General features: G+C 39.6%; 1 protein-coding gene and 1 long non-coding RNA gene across 6 annotated transcripts in view; one reads left to right on the top strand and one right to left on the bottom strand.

The window, feature by feature from the left end:
• NGLY1 (N-glycanase 1) overlaps nt 1-17521 on the bottom strand; it is a 37194-nt gene that overhangs the window by 772 nt on the left and 18901 nt on the right. For 3 of the 5 annotated variants that reach the window (XM_087945169.1, XM_087945168.1, XM_087945167.1), the window contains 9 exons: nt 16973-17135; nt 15905-16124; nt 13217-13338; nt 11472-11617; nt 11156-11266; nt 10560-10724; nt 9074-9259; nt 6069-6246; nt 2109-5146 (listed from right to left, as the gene is read on the bottom strand). In XM_087945169.1, coding sequence (XP_087801295.1) covers nt 4902-5146; nt 6069-6246; nt 9074-9259; nt 10560-10724; nt 11156-11266; nt 11472-11617; nt 13217-13338; nt 15905-16124; nt 16973-17135 — 1536 coding nt within the window. In that variant the 3' untranslated portion in view covers nt 2109-4901. Of the gene's footprint in view, nt 1-1566; nt 2003-2108; nt 5147-6068; nt 6247-9073; nt 9260-10559; nt 10725-11155; nt 11267-11471; nt 11618-13216; nt 13339-15904; nt 16125-16972; nt 17136-17521 lie in introns of those variants that run through there. The other 2 variants (XM_087945166.1, XM_087945170.1) reach the window with 1 other exon arrangement.
• LOC148128791 (uncharacterized) overlaps nt 1-17521 on the top strand; it is a 54834-nt gene that overhangs the window by 24444 nt on the left and 12869 nt on the right. The window contains exon 2 of the long non-coding RNA XR_015745585.1: nt 4952-5070. This is a non-coding gene — a long non-coding RNA (uncharacterized LOC148128791). The remainder of the gene's footprint in view (nt 1-4951; nt 5071-17521) is intronic.

Here is a 17521-nt window from a genome sequence, read left to right as displayed (position 1 = left end):
TAAAGTGCCGCCGAGCAAAGTTTAAGCAGCCGCCCACCCGCCGGGCAGAACCCTTCCTGCTCCTCGGCGGGAAGGCGCTCCAGCCTGCAAACTTTGCCTTTGCAAAGTTTAAGCCTGAAGCCCGGAAACCAAGCAACTTCCCAGCAACTTTCGGCTTCCTTTTAACTCGCAGGCGCCGTGCCTGGTGGAGGGAAGCCCGGAGCCTCCTCCAAGCAGTCCGCCCGCCCGCCTGCCGGGCTTCCCCTCCGCCGTGCGGCTTGGGGCCAGACGCGAGCGCCCGCGAGTTAAAGGAAGCCGAAAGTTGCTGGGAAGTTGCTCGGGTGCTGGGAGCAGGCTTTTAAAGTGCCGCCCGAGCAAAGTTTAAGCCTGGAAGCCCGGAAATCCGAGCAACTTCCCAGCAACTTTCAGCTTCCTTTTAACTCACGGGCGCCGCGCCTGGCCCCGAGCCGCGCAGCGGGAAGGGAAGCCCGGCGGGCGGGCGGGCAGGCTGCTTGGAGGAGGCTCGGCTTCCCCTCCGCCAGGCGCAGCGCCCAGCAGTTAAAACGAGCCGAAAGTTGCTGGGAAGTTGTCTCCGTTTTCCAGGGCTTTGCAAAGGCAAAGTTTGCAGGCTGGAGCGTCTTCCCGCCAAGGAGCAGGAAGGGTTCCGCCCGGCGGATGGGCGGGCTGCTTAAACTTTGCTCGGGCGACACTTTAAAAGCCTGCTCCCAGCACCCGAGCAACTTCCCAGCAACTTTCGGCTTCGTTTTAACTCGCGGGCGCTCGCGCCTCGCCCGAGCCGCACGGCAGCCCGCTCCAAGCAGCCCGCCCTGCCCGCCGGGCGGAACCCTTCCCACTCCTCGGCGGGAAGACGCTCCAGCCTGCAAAATTTGCCTTTGCAAAGCCCTGGAAAACGGAGCAACTTCCCAGCAACTTTCGGCTTCGTTTTAACTCGCGGGCGCTCGCGCCTGGCGGAGGGGAAGCCCGGAGCCTCCTCCAAGCAGCCTGCCTGCCCGCGGGGTTCCCTTCCGCCACGCAGCTCGGGGCCAGGCGCGCGCCCGCGAGTTAAAATGAAGCCGAAAGTTGCTGGGAAGTTGCTCGGGTGCTGGGAGCAGGCTTTTAAAGTGCCGCCGAGCAGGACCGCCGAGCCGGAAACGGGGCACCAAGGCAGGGCAAAGCTCCACCAGCACTCCAAGCAGCCCGCCCGCCCACGGGTGGAACCCTTCCCGCTCCTCGGCGGGAAGACGCTCCAGCCTGCAAGCTTTGCCTTTGCAAAGTTTAAGCCTGGAAGCCCCAGAAAAAAAAGGGGATCGGCGGGGACTCACCTTCGGAGAGGTCGCACTCGAAGGTGATTTCAAACTCCCAGCCGAGGCCTTTGCAAATTTCTTTTCTTTCCTACCCCTAGATCGCTCCGCACTGTTTTGCAGCTTTGGGGGCCATGCGGCACAGGGCAATTACGTCACGCCCAGCGATTTTTTTTCAGGGGCGGGCCGGATTGGACAGACCAATGGCAGCGATTTTTTTTCAGGGGCGGGCCGCATTGGACAGACCAACGGGCCGGATGTGGCCCGCGGGCCGTAGTTTGCCCACCCCTGCTCTATAGGTATTCAGAAAATTGCTTTCTGAATTAATAAAAAAAAATCATACTGTTTTTTTCCCTTTGATATGTTTTTTTCATTATTTCAAGAAAACAAAGTAATGTAGAATTTCACTGCATTTCATATTAGTGAAGTCTGATTGTTTTCAACAGCGATACTGGAAATACGAATCTTGAGGGGTTTTTACCCTATTCATTTACTTCTAAAAATATTTTTCCTAGAAGTTGTTGTTTCATCAAAATATTAATTTAATATTCAGAGTTCACTCAATTTTATTATTATCTCGAAACAGTCTTCAATTTCCTTTAAACTTTGTCTAAACAGCTGTGCATGTTGCCATGCAATATTGCCATCTCCGCCACTTAGTTCAGCTTCTAACATAACATTTGTTGTGTTGGAAATATCAGGATAAAAATGAAGTCTTTTATCTATGAAATGGAAAAAAAAATCCTGTTAAAACAATTTTAATAACTATATATATAAAACTATATATATAACTATAACTAAACTATATATAACTATATATATAAAACTATATAACTATATATATATATATGTAAAGATGTTAATAAGCTCTGAAAATTATTATACAATGGTAATTGTTTAAATCATTTTCAGAATTTGCTGACATAGAACAGGCAAGAGAACACATATCAGCTTCAGTGGTGGTATTCTACCGGTTTGGTCCGGTTCTCGTGTACCAGTAGCGCCGAAGAGCAGTGGAGACCGAACCAGTTCTCTAAGATGCTCTGCTGTTGGGCCTGCGTGCCCACCCAGGCTCCCATACTGACCTTTATGTCCTGCTTTTGAAGTGCAACTGCTTTGCAGCGGCACAGCAGATTGCCGCATGTCAACTGCTGAAGTGAAAGGGAGAGTGCAGGATTGCAGGAGGTGAATTGGAAAGCCTCTGTGCCTGTGCAAAGTGCATGTTTGACACGCGCACAAAGTGTATGCGTGTGCATAAAGCACGCCCACCAAGCCACATCCACCGAACTGGTGGTAAACTTTTTTGAAACACATCACTGATCAGATTACTATCTTAAGTATTTAAAAAGACATACATTTTCTTTTCTACATTCTTTTTTCGACTCTGTAGTACATATAGTACATCTGATGTATATTACACATATTTGGAAACTGGCATGTGTATGGTAATACTGTTCCAAAAATGGTCCTAGAAAATGAGTTTAACTAGTTGCCAGTCTCCATAGTAGGAAGTAACTTAGAAAATGCAAAACACAATATCCTTAAAGAAGAGAATCAAGTTGCACTAATGGATATTAATACAAAAGATTTGAGGGGAAAAATTCATGAAAACTAGAAAAATGTTACAGAATGTCCCTAGGAATTTCTAATTTTTTATACAATTAATTAAAGACAAAGGTTTCAAATGGGGAGAAGAAAGTTCAGAAAAAAAAGTTGTTTTACAGGTACTATAGGTAGTCCTCGAGTTACAAATGTAATGGAGCTTGCCAATTACATTTATAACCAGAGGATTCTTAAAAGTGAATTGCATGACTTGACCGCAATCAGTCCCTGCTTTTGCCTATGCATTTGCTAATTGAATGCATGGGTCTTTAACTGCACATGAAGTATCTCAGGGTGGAAAAGGCCATAGGGGTCTAGCGATGGAACAGGCCACCTGCTTAAGACCACCCAAGGCCTCCCCCAACCCCCTAGGGTACCTCATACTCCTTCCCCATCCTGCCGTGCCTGGTCACTTACCTTGTGGAGATCTGTCTCTTGTCTGCCATGATTTCTTTGCCTGCTGCAGTCTCGGCACAAAAAGGTTTGCAAGCCGGTGGGAGGCTTTAAGCAATTCGATTTTGCTGTCCCAGTAGTTGTTACTTGTCAGCTTACAAACACTCTTTGGCTGGATCTGGTATAGGCCTCAGTTTGCAGAGAACAGAGGCCTAAACTACTGTAGTGCCAGATCATGCAAAATCAGTAGCAAGATCAGAGCGAAGGCCTCTTTGTAATCTCTCACTATTTTACACTTCTGTTTTCTGCAAATGCACAGAAGCAGGCATCGGAACCTATGGCTCACTAGATCGTCACAAGGTAAGTGAGTCTTCACAGGCTCAATGGCTGTGGAGATTTGGCAGAATGAATGTTTCAGTGCTTCTGCTGTCGTTGGTAAGTGTAAATGACAGTTGTGGTGCTGCAACATTTGTAACTTTAGGACTGCGTTGTAAGTACTTGGAGAGGGCTAGGCCACAGCTTCGAATGGTTGCTAAATAAACTGTTGTAACTCAGGGATTATCTGTACTTGAAAATACTTGATCAAAATTAATTTATATGATAAGAGAGACAAGCAGAGGTCCTTTTTTCCCTACTCAGAACAAACTTAAATTGGTAGTAAAAAGCATTTTAATAATGAATGGATTTACAAAATGTAAGTAGGCTAAATTAAAATGCCTGATTTAATCTATAGCCAATTAAAAGTTGAACAGAATTATTCATAAAAATCCTATATAGGTGGTTTTGAATTGTAAGCACAATTCAGCACAAAATTTCTGTTGCTAAATGAGATAGTTGTTAAGTGAATTTTACCCCATTTTATGACCTTTCTTGCCACAGTTATTAAGTGAATCACTGTAGTTGTTAAATTAGCAACATAGTTGTTAAGTTAATTGACTTCCTGATTGACTTTGTCAAGTCACAAAAGGTGATAATGTGACCTCCCAGGACACTGCAAACATAAATATAAGTCAGCTGCGAAGCTTCTGAATTTTGGTCACATGATAAGGGAGATACTGCAGTGGGGTTGTATGAAAAACAGTTGTAAATCATTTTTTCAGTGCCATTCTAACTTTGAATGACAACTAAATGAACTGGTATAAGTCAAGTACTTGTATAGAGTAGGATTGATTTTTCTATGCTTATGATCACAGGGATGCTGCAGCACCTACGCTTTTATTGCTTCTATCTCACCCACTGGGTCCCCACTAGGCCTACTTTCGGGTTTCACGCATTTTCCCAGCTCCATCACCAATGGCTCATTTACCTTTTATGGTAGACCTTCTGGAACCTCCGCAGATTGCACTGGGGAAGAATAACAAACTGTTCCATCCCTAGGCCACCTGACCCAGAGTAAGCACCCTTTTTGGAGCAAGCCAGAGATGCTATCTAGCAATGCAGCTTAGCAGCGTGGGCTAGGAATGGAACAGCCTCTCTTCTTCTGCAATGTCTTTCTTTCTAGCCCAGGCATGCTAGAAGCTCTGGGAAAATCATAGTTTTTAGGTCAAAGCACATGAGAGATTAGAGGCTGCAGGAAAGTGATGTTGGAACAAAGTTGTCCTATCTTTGTTTCCATCCTTGCAGCATCTAGCCTCTTTTTCTATCCCTTTGTAATAACTTATAATGCTTCTCATTAGACAGAAGACAGACAGCTATGCAGCAGGCATACGAGGAAGCATGAAGCATTGATGAAGAAGTTGCCTCTTTTCCACCACTGTCATTCCCAGGACAAAAGAAAGCAACAAAACCAGCAAAGGTCAACATGTCCTGCGTTGTCCTCCAATGCTTCTCATTCAAAGGTTGTTTTGTGGTGTGCATACAAGTAAAAAGCACTAGTGAAGAAAAAAACAAGCTGTTTTCTTCCCAAGACACATTCCTTCATTCTGGAAGTGAATACCATTTTAAAGCACCCTTAATTCATTAGGGCCACTCTGAAAATAGCACTTGTTGCTGGGCCACAGTCTAGCTATGCCAAAGAGAAGGCAGCTTGTTCTCATTGTTAGTGTGATCTATGAAATGTGCAGATGGAGATTTATGATAAAAGTTTAGTGGGCAATGGGTAAGCGATGGGTGACAGAGATAGGGAGGAGCATGTGAGATCCTGAGGGGGAGAGTACAGGTGTTCAGGGAATGGGATGGCATTCGGAAGCTTCAGGCAGGGCCTGCACTAGATCTCCCATGGCACCTGTATCTGCTTAACAACCCATGCATTCACTTAATGATTATATCTGCAGAGCAGGGATGAGGGTCGTTAATTGAGACAGTCCCAACTTTTAACCATAATGGGCAGGTTCCATTATGATTGTGAGTCAAGGATTACCTATACTGAGTAAAAAATAATAATTTTTGAGACAAATATGTTTTAAACAAATGCAGAATTATATACATTTATTTGTAACATGTAATTCTCACAATATTTAACCAGAATTAAATCCCACTATATTCAAATATTTATGAAATATATATGAGAATCCAGCTACAGGTTGGAATCAGATTCACAAGTAGAGATACCTTCTAAACAAATATTGTTAGAGTTGCAGTATAAACCAAGAAAATTTGAAGTTCTAGTCTCTGATTTGTTAGTAGTTTTTTTCTCACACTATTCTGAAAAATGACACATTTGACTTGTTCGTGTTTTATTAAAAATTTATAAACATGATGTATTGTTAGCATTGGATACACTGTAATACATCACAATCTTATTTTTTAATATTTTTGCACTGATTGTAAATAGTTATTAAATATTATATATACCTCCATTAACACCAACTGTAATGCTTCCAGAGTGCAGTGTCCACTTTACTCTTCCACTCCCAAATGTTTGGTTGGTTGTTCTAACTGAAATGTTGTCTATTTTTAGACCAACAGAGCCACATTCAAACTTCCAAGAAATGTAGCCAGATGAGAAGCCTTCCTTTCGAGCTAAATAAACCTAATAAGAATGACAAAAATGTGAATATTAACCACTGAATTGCAACCCATTAATATTATGATATTACACTCAACTTAGTGCGTAATCATTTCAATGATGCCAGTCAAATCTTAGTTAATGGTGTTGCTTCTTAAAAGTACAAACCTTAATATATTTAGTCATATAGTCTACTATGCATAGTTTACTTCCTAGTACATGCTGTGCATTCATCTTATTAAAAATAACTTATAAAAATAATTCTATATATAACTTAGTAGAATTCACGTTTTCTTATAGTTTTACAATAAAATTCATATGCAGATAGTTTTCTAGACTATTTAAAGGTGTTGTGCTTTACTACATAATGTTCTACATAAGAAAATAAAATTGCAGATATTAAAAACTTATCAGATTCTGACATACAGCAATGAGGCACATATGTGCCAAAATGTATTCAGATCAAGACTAAAAAGGTGATAATTTAGTACCTTGCTTTGAAAATAGTGCTAGTAGATAGTGCTACTATCAGCTTCAATTAAGAATCCTACATATGTGGAGCTGCACAGCTGATCAAAGCTGTATATCAGAGGTGGTAATCCTTACTTAGCAGCTACAGTTGGGATTAGGTCTGGTGATAAATCAAGTTGTCACTAAGTGGGAAATCACATAATCTCCCTATGACTTCCTTTTCTCACTCTCCTTTCTCTTTTGAATGCTGAGGACAGTCTGAAAGTGAAAAGACTAATGTTTCAAACTTTCTGCTTTTGTTTGTCTCTTAACTACTTCTCCATTCTTGGGAATCCTCATCCTGGTGCTGAGTTACTTGCAATAACTAAATTCATGTCTGTATTTTGCATTTGTTGAATAGGGAGAGATTCAAGACTGTAAACAGACATACAATGGGAAATACACATCAAATGGGACGGAGTGGCAGTCACTAACGTGCTACACAGATAGCCATTATGTGCCCTGCTTAGTCTCCACCGTGTTTCACCAAAAATGTGACCTCTCCAAAAACAAGCCCTACCCCAATTTTCACGCCTGCAACCTTAATAAGCCCTACCCCAAAAATAAGGTCGTTAAGCCCCGCCCATGAGGTGGGGTGAGGTAGTCATAAAAATCTAGCTAGGTTGGGGATGGGGGAATGGAGGACAAATGGAGGCGGTGGGGAAGTGGAGGATGAAACAAGGCAGAAGATGTGGAGCACTAGCTTTCCTGAGGGCCCTTCAGCCAGGCCATCAACATTCTGACAACTGCCTGGCCTCAGGACATTGGTTCCAGAAACCTCATCCAGGAGCCTGCATAGCCACTGCCTACTTCTCCTTGCTCGCTGCTACAACAGAGCAGGAGGCTGAGCGATGCATGTGGGGATCTAGGTGGAGTTGCTGGAGCCACCGCAAGATGAGGCAGGTGGCAGAATGTTGATGGCCTGGATGAAGGGTACTCAGGTAAGTCAGGGCGGGGTGTGGGGGGGATGAGCGGCACCAAAAGCAGGTAAAGGGCTTGAACACCACACTTTCCACTGCTTTTGGCGTCATTTGGTTTCCCTCCCCATCCCCATCAGGCTGGTCTAGTCTGATGGCGGGATTGCCTTCTCTGCTACATCACGAATGGGTATTGATGAAGCCCCATCGCCAGTGGTGGGAATCCAATAATTTAACAACCGGTTCTCTGCCCTAATGATTTCTTCCAACAACCAGTTAGTTCACCAAACTGCTCAGAAAGTTAACAACCGGTTCTCCCGAACTGGTGTGAACTGGCTGAATCCCACCACTGCCCATCACTGTCAAAGTAAATCCCAGGCACTGCGCTGCAATGGACAGACGAAAAGCGCAGCTTTTGTCTGAAGAAGGAGAAGGAGCAGGGAGAAGAGGGAAAGCGGCCGAGTGAGAAGCAACCTGACCCGATTCAAAAATGTTGTGGATTTTTTGTTCGGAACTCAATTTGGTTGTGGTCAGAATCATTTGTCACCAGAGATTCCACTGTATTGAATGTAGTGATTATATCTCTATCGTGTAATAGTGATCACGTGTCTGAGGAATGCTGCAAGGGTTATAAATGTGAGCATTGTTTATAAAAAAAATTCAGTATTGTTATAACTTCAAACAGTTGCTGAATGATGAAGTCACTAAGCAAGGACTACCTGAATGACTTTCTAAGCTAAATGGAGCTATGCGTATACACAGACAAATGTTAGGTCAGGCTGTCTATTTCAATTATCTTTTGCTACTGGTACTTATGCTGACTTTTGAAAATGTTTTATTTGTGTTTAATGTATCAGCTCTTTTTCTATGTTCTATTTTGACATGTCAACAGTTCTTTAATTTCTTCACAAAATTAAAAACAGGTTGAATCTTAAATGTATGAAGACTGGTGTGCTTTATTTTTTTTGCTCATGATTAAGTAAAATTTAGTGTAAGAAAATTTTGTGCAGTTCTTATGTTGAATAAGATAGTAGTAAGATAAATATCCTCACTCTAGAATTAAAAAAAAAAATTCTCTAGATAGCCAAACTTCTAACAGGAGTAATAGTTATACCAGTTCAGAGGGAGGTTATGTAACCTACTCTGATGAAGAAATGTTTTACAATAAGGCATTCAGTGTTTAGGATTTGAAGGGATAAAAGTGCTTTGGAACATGCTTATCAACAGTTTCCCAAAACAAATATTATATTAAGTCATACTGCATCTGTAGAAGACATCCACTAGATACCCAGAAAGATTCAACTGTTCTAAGAAGTTGCTAACTGTGCCATCTGAGCATCCCTGCATGCATATGCCAAACATCTTTTCCCTTTAAATCCGAGTCATGTGCAGCCTTATTTTAGAATAATTTTTTTTCTACTTACCATTTCCCAATCTGATTCGATCTTTCTCCATAAAGAGTCCATTTTCCAAACTCCATTCTCCCAACCATTGATTTTTTCATTATTATTTGATATTCGCATGTAACAATCTTGCACTATATTGTAACTGAGATGAAAAAGCTTGGAGGCTTTCTCTTTTACAGTTGGAATAAATACTACTTCTTTAGTCTAAATAATCAAACCCAAAACTGAAGTTAGTTTCTTGTCAGACATTTAATAAACATCACTAATGAAAAATGTGTATCTGATAGAAACATTTTATATATTATATAGTCAAGTGAAAAAGTAAATACACCCTCTTTGAATTCCATGGTTTTATGTATCAGGATATAGTAAAAATCATCTGGTCTTTAGCAGTACTTAAAAGTAAGTAAATGCAACCTCAGATATTATATCATGTTATTATTTATTGTACAAAAAGAAAGTCAAAATGTAGAAACAGAAAAAGGAATAAATTTAAAGACTGCATGCATTTTGTATGCCTTTCTCAAATATTTTTTTCACGAGATTGGTAGATAACAAAATTTTTAAAACATGTAAAAATAGAAAGGCAATTCAGATTTTCATATTAATTTGGGAAATGAGGTGTAAGTTCGTTGATATTAACAGATGAACTACACATTTTGCTAACATACCTAGAAGCATGATTGTACTGACAGTATTGATGTTAATATTATTTTTAAAAATGCTTTGTATTTTATTTGTTTGTAATTTTAGTGTTCTATTAATAGGAAGTTGAATCTAATCAAAATAATAAAATAAGTCTCCTTTTCTTTGTTCAAATAGGATCTATTTGCTGTTGAAATTTTGATTCTAATTTGCTCTAGGTGAGAGTAAAACAAATTGAAAAACTACACTACAATTTTGGGATGAAATAAATAGGAGAATTCTTTGGCAAGTAAATAAAACCAACAAATATAAGCATAATTATTCTGTCCTCTATAATTACTGACTGAATGTATAAAGGCAGTTAGATCAACTCGACAAAGCATCCATACAAAGTCTTTTTATTGGTTCATCAGACATCCTCAAGATAACTCACAGTTACGTTGAGATTCATCTCAATGTCCAACTCTTTGCATAGCTGACTTTCTGGTGTAAAAGGTTAGTAATTTTTCATTCCGATAATAGTGGAGGAAGGGAATGAAGCAGCAGCATGATGCTGGGTTCAGGCAAGAGTGAAGGAACCTCCCCCAACCCACCATTCAGGGTCAATTCAGTGACCAATCAGGATTATAGATATGGCCACATGACATGGACTAAATTTCCCAGGATATTAACTACATTTAACCATGACGCATTTCCTTAAGGGGACAGCTCCCAATTCCTAATTAATTATACCAATTCCCTATTAACTATAACTGGCTGGACAGCACAATAATTTCATTTGAACACACACCAAACCAACAAGTCACAATTAGGGCTTACACTAAGAATTCTAAAAATTGCTACAAGATGCTATAAATACCTCTAAAGCACTTTCATCTCTGGCAACTCTCCAAGCCAATGATCCAGACACTCTTCCACCAAGTTCTCCTGGCTTTGGTGTTTTTGGACAAATAAACTCAACAAGCTCTACAATGAGTCTCTGTAAGAGCTCATTTTTTCTTGCTTCACTCAATATTTGCTGCCTCTAGAATAAATGACAACAATAAAATTACACCAGGATCTTATACCTATGTACTCAAGAGGCAAATATTCTCAGGAAACTGAAGGATTAGAATCTGAATTTTATTGTAACAAATAATAATATAAAAATAATTTATGATAATTTATTTTACCTAATCTTATATATCAGCTGCAATTTGTATCACATTTATTTATTAAATTTGTATGTTCACAAAGAATATACAACAATATTTTAATTAGCATTAATATTAAAGCAGTTAAAATGTGAAGATAAAAAAATGTGAAAAAATTAAACAGTGGTTTAAATCACATTGTAGAATCAGATAAACTGACAGTTTCATTTACAGGTATAGTTGTCAATGTATGACCTGTCATTTGAACACATGTCAAGTTACATGATTCACTCCTAGAAATCCTTAAGTTAAAGCTACATACAATTTTGTTAAGATTATTGATTGTTTCTCGTAGCACTGTTTCTTTGACCTGTGTCCTTCTAGAAAGCAATTCTTCATGTTTACAAGAGTAACGCCAGGTGACATCAACAACCTGAAAAGCACAAATTATGAAAATACCTTATACAATATTATAGAGAGAACATAGACCGAATTTCTAGCATGTTAAGATTAAAACTATTCCAACGAAGAAACAATATTCTCCTTGTTCTGCAGCTATACAACTGCTTTATCAGAACCAATGCTATAGCTAGTGTTATTGGAAGGTCTGGTTAATTCAGTAAACATTGTTCACCTACCTCCTCTTTCGAAAAGGCAATAATATAGGACAATTTTTTCCCCCATCCAATTTCATACAAAAGGGGTTTATCACAGACATTTTCACATGAGTCGCAATGAAGCCATCTTTGCTGTGACACAGAATAAACTTCAGTCCATACATGATCTGAGGAAAAAAAAGAGAAGCAGCAAGCATTAAAAAAGAAACTTCTCAATTTTAGAATGTTAAGCTCCTCAAAGAAAGAATTTTTTTTCTTTTTTACACTTCACTTAAATGTCATTTGCTTGATTTAGATATATACTCTCCCCATTATTGCATTACTAAGATCACTTAAAGAAAAAGCATGAAAACATTGTCTAACTGTAATGATTTAGATTGTTTAGAAAGATTAGATAATTACATAAAGATATAGATTATAATATTAATCTCTCTTTCCCTCCCCCCCTCTCTTTTGTTCCTTGCCCTATATATTAATAGTTTTCAGGATTTGGTACAATTAATAAAAGTTTATTTTTTGCTAAATTGGTAAGTTTGTTTGCTAAGTTTGATGATGTTCAAAAAGAATGAAAGACTTCTAAATAAATAGAATGACTAAACAGTTATGGCAAATAAAAGCTTGTTACTTTCTTTGTACTACGTTCCCAAGCATTCCATAACTGGAGTTCCAACTACCATATATGAATGTCTTTTAGGTTCTTTTAATAGTGGGACACAGAGGACAATCCCCTCAATAGCTGAATATAAAGAAATATCACCTCAAGCTTCAATGGTGGTATTCACAATGGTCAAATATGGGAGATTCCATTCTATACCCTACAATGGATGTCTCTGCATTTGCAGAGCGGCAGAGGTAGAAGACCTAGCTCACATCCTACTTGATTGTTGCCTGTATAAGAGGGTGAGATACAGGGACCTCTGTCTATAAACCAAATAAATGACCGATTGGGATCCCCATATCAAAACAATTACCTTATCTGCGGCCATAATCTGAAAATAACACAGCATAGTACTTAAGCAAAATGGTTCGGTTGAGATCGCCATATATGGGACAGATAAGGGTGGATTGTAGGGGTGACACCAAAATATAATTTTATCATATTTTATTTATCTATATATTAAATTATTGTATTTTATCCAATTCCATTTTAAATTGTTTTTATCAGATTTTATTAATAATTTGTCTGGACCTCTGCACTTTGATATGACCCAAGGGCTAATTAATAAAGTATATTACTCAAGCCTCAGGGAAGGGAGGGAGTGGGGAGAGAGGGAGAGGGAGGGAGGGAGGGAGGGAGGGAGGGAGAGAGAGGAGAGAGAGAGAGAGAGAGAGAGAGAGAGAGAGAGAGAGAGAGGGCGCTAGCTCAGAAAATTCCATCTTCCTGCTTTTCAACCTCAACCATAAACCTGTCAGGTAGAATGGGCTAAAATGTTATCAGTAAATTATGTTTCCTTCTTAGGCCTAATCTTTTGGTGAAGTCTATTTTTACTACCCCAATTCCAAATTTATGAGTCGTCTGTTGTCTCCAAAAATATTTCTTTCACTTCAGAAATTCTCTCAGTCAAGATGACAGGTGTGTATGTTAGTAATAATAAACGTGCTCATAAATGAAAATTTAAGAGGCCACATCAATATACTCTGATGCAGATTATGATTAAAAACGCAGTGGGTTAGGGTTAGGGTTAGGGTCAGCACTATTGATTAACAATTTCAGAATGCCTATGAAACATTTTGCTTTAACATAAGGTATTCTAAAACAGCTATACCTGTCGCATCCCAAATGTATCTTGCTTCAAATCCTACTGCTCTACAACAAAGTGTAAAACAATTGGCCCATTCACCACAACGTCCTTGTCTAGTTTCCAATAGCTTCTCAGGATTGTTGTATCTGGAAACATAATTTTTTAAATATAAAGTTTTTAGTTACTGCTATAAGAACCAAATAATTCAAATATCTTAAAAGTTTCCCCATAACTATTGATATCAGTAACTATAAATTTTACAATAGGTCAAATATTATAATATTGAAATTTGTCTTTTGGATTATTACATCCAAGAGTTCTTTCAGTCAGTCACCATGGTACTTTAATTTCTTATTTTTCTCTTCTATTGCTATTTCCTTTGTGTGATGTGGAGTCCAAAACAAAGCACTTTATGACTTAAATAAACATACTCTGTTATTTCAAATCTTTAAGCTAGCGATTATTATCCAATAATTAATTCCAGATGTATAAAATCCTACTACATGATTCCTGATTAAAATGAAACCTGCTAAACTAGAGTGATATTTTAATGTTTTAAATTTATTGATAGCACTGTTGCTCAACTCCAAATCTTGAAACAATAAAATGGGCGTTGGTATAATTACCTGAGAATGCCCTTTCTATCTATGCTGCAAGAGAGTCCAGGAATGGGTTAAACTCCTCCTTCTGACGTCAGAGCTGAGTCTGCCCATCTTTTAGGCGAGAAGTATAACCAGACGTATAGGGTAGGGCTGGACTCTCTTGCAGCGTAGATAGAAAGGGCGTTCTCAGGTAATTATACCAACGCCCATTCTCCTATACGCTGCTTCGAGAGTCCAGGAATGGGACATACCAAAGCCTGCATGTCCATGGGAGGGCCAACCTCTGGTCCAGTCACTCTGACTGAGGAACCACCTGTTGAAGCACCCTCCAACCAAACAATGCCTGGGCTGAAGCAAATGAATCCAGGTGATAATGCCGTATAAATGGTGACAGTGAAGCCCAGGTAGCCACTTTGCAGATCTCCTCCAGCGACGACTAAGTAGACCAGGCGGCCGAAGTAACCCCACTCCTAATGGAGTGGGCTGGGAACTGGCATTGGATAAAGTTTGGTATGCCTTGGATATATAAGCTCTAATCCACCTACCAATTGTTGATGCAGTCACCCTGCAGAGGGATGGAACGACACAAACATGGCTTCAGATTTTCGAAAGGCCATCGTCCGTCTGATGTAAATCCGAAGGGCCTGCCTCACATCCAACGTATGCCACCTGTGTTCCAATTTGTGTTGTGGTCTGGGGCAAAAGTCTGGCAACACAACATCTTGCGCCCGGTGAAACCATGTGTTTATCTTAGGGACAAACATGGGGTCTAACCTAAGAACTACCCTGTTCTGATGGAAAAGACACAGGTCCTATCGTACTGAGAGTGCTGCTAATTAGGACACTCTCCTGGCCGAGGTAAAGGCCACTAAAGATTGTATCCTGAGGGACAGCATTTGTAGAGATACAGATCTGAGGGGCCCAAAAGGGGGCTTCGTTAGAGCTTGTAACACTTTACGTAAATCCCAAGTGGGAAACCTATGTACAACAGGAGGTTGAGGGTTAGATGCCCCCATTAGGAACCTGCGCACCGAAGGGTGATGGGACCAAGAAGCATATCCCTCCCAGGATAGAAAAGGGGAGAGCCGCTACCTGGTGGCGAAGCGTGTTAGGGGCAAGTCCCTTGTCCCTCTTGTAGGAATATTAGAACCTCTGCCACAGAAGCAGAAGAGGGGTCTCTGGCCAAAGGCATGCACCAGGAGCAGAATACAATTCTAAAATGGCCGCCAAGCTCCTTAGGCTCTTACCAGGCCCCAAGCGATCGAATTAAGCCGGAACAGCTGAGAAGCGGCAGGAACAAAGTTATGGAGTCAGCTGTAAAACGGCTTGGCCGGCGGCAGCAACAACGAGATTGCAATCAGTGCAGCTGCATGGGAGGTTCCTCCAAATGTTCGCAGTCATTCGCAGCATGGTCAAAGTCCACAGTCCTTGCGCAGCAGGGCTGAAGCCTCGGTGCTGCAGGAGAGCAGATCCCCGCTCTCCTGGAGACAGAGCTCTATCGGATCCCCGGGAGCTAGATTTTAAATTTATTGCTGTCTCTTTGAGTTCAAACTTTTCCTTTAGCTGTTTAAAAGCACTTCTTCCGGAGACTATGCTCTCAGACAAGAAGCTGAATCAAAAGATGGGCGGGCCAGCCAGAGGCTGGCTTTTTATAGTGGTAGACTCAGCTCTATGACATCAGAAGGAGGAGCTTAACCCATTCTTGGACTCTTGAAGCAGTGTATAGAAGAATCTGAAAGATTTGGGGTGTACACGGTGCCTTGTAACACAAGCCGTGGTGGACAAACTTGAGCTACGGGTTTTTCAGTTGAGCACTCCAATTAGGTTCAAACAGGTTGATGGTTCTGTATTAGGGGGGATAACAGCCACTCATAGGATGGATGTGGTGAAAATGGGGGATCACTGGGAACTAATATCGTTTGTAGTGATATTCTACTATATATGATAGCAAAGAACCACCAAATTGTGCTAGCCAATGGTTGTTGTAATCTTGCATTATATATGGAATTTCCAACTATGCAGACTGAAATACAAATGAGATGCATATATTAAATTAATAATGTCTAATACAAATTGTTTACAATTATTAAAGACAATTTGCTAAACTCACCTTGGGAACCTGTTGCTGAACTGGCATTGGTTACAGAAGTGATTTTCAACTCTACTTGCATCCCATCTCAGGTCATCCTCATTAGGTGACAAATTATCTTTAGTTTCTGTCTGTCTCCCGCATTTGCTACATGGTAAGCTGTCTACCCACTTGAAAAAACTACATTTAAACCAATTGATTAACTCCATCAGAAGAATATCCTCTTCTCTCAGAATGCAATCTACACATTTAAAAAAGAATTAAAATTAAAGCAGGGGTCCAAGTTATCAAATTGGCATAACCATTTCAGGAATTACACAAAACTGAAAGGAAAATAATTTTGAAGGAGCACCAAGAAATAGTAACACTATTTCAAATGCAGTATAACTTATATATTCTTATATTTTAGGGAGATATTAATTGGGTGTTTGAATCTAAGACACAGTTGGCTTGTTCCTTATTGACTTACTGAATATTTTTTTAAAAATACAGTAGCTTTAAAGGTTTGGGTACTGAAATTCTTCATAAATTCAGAGACAGTAAATTGGAAATATTAGCATTCTATACATAAATATCAGGACATCTCCACTGCCATAACCAACATAGAATCAATAGGATGACAAATCTTGAATACTTACATTCAAGTTTTCAATTTAGAATTTCAACCAAATCTTCCTTAAGTTGCCCTTTTTCTGCATTGAGATGCAACATTATGGCACTGAAGGTACTGAGTGAAGGTATTGAGTGAAAAAAAACGACTTCAAGTATAACTTATTAGAATTATTTGTAAGTGAATTAAAAATATTTGCTGCACTAGATAAATATAAATCAGGGACAAAAATGACCACCTTTAATAGAATCATGACAAGAGTAATGCAGATAACTGCACAATCCTCTAAAACATCTTTGTATCAGATTGCACGAACATAAGAGCTACAATTCTTACACCTATATAAAAATACATAATTTTATCATTTCTAAAGCTATTCCAAAACACATTTCCTGTGACAATTTTGTTTGTTAACATATGAATGCATTTATATAGTAATGTTTTGTTTGATACTGTCAAACGAACTATTCAGATATTACCTCTGTCCAGTTTTTGGGCTTGTGATAACTTTTTCTGAGCTTGCTTTTTCAGATTTTGGAGTGGAATACAAGCCAAGGCTTTCTGTTGTAAAATTGGGTTTTCATATGCCATTACATGCAGAAAATTTGACTGAAGTGTCTTCAAAAAAATTGATTCGGTTGTCTAAAACGAGGGGCAAAAAATCTTCTCATTTCAATTGTCTTAAACAGAATTTCTAGGAACTTCAGATAAATTTATTCTTCTATATAAACGTTCCTATATCTGATGACCCTCCAGATATATTCTAACAACACAGGCTTCAAGATATTCAGGGATATTGGAAGTTATGGTCCTAATATATTTGGGGAACAATGGTTTTAAAAAGGCTGTTTGAAATATGTCAAAAAGCATGTTTGAACTAGTATGAGAGGTTTACAGGAAGTAAAACAAGTTTAAACAGCTGTTCAAGCATAAATAACTCCTGTTGTTCAAAATCAGTATGTAATGTAAAATACCTGGGTGTGCTTTTTTTTTAAACATGGCATGCCTTAGGAATAGAAGGAATATCA

This window comes from Notechis scutatus, chromosome Z (assembly GCF_049901735.1).
Source record: "Notechis scutatus isolate UNSWTSFEM ecotype Mainland chromosome Z, rNotScu1.2, whole genome shotgun sequence".
Classification (NCBI taxonomy): Eukaryota; Metazoa; Chordata; class Lepidosauria; order Squamata; family Elapidae; genus Notechis; species Notechis scutatus.
Note: the sequence above shows the minus strand (reverse complement) of the source record. Positions and strands in the feature narration are given on the sequence as shown.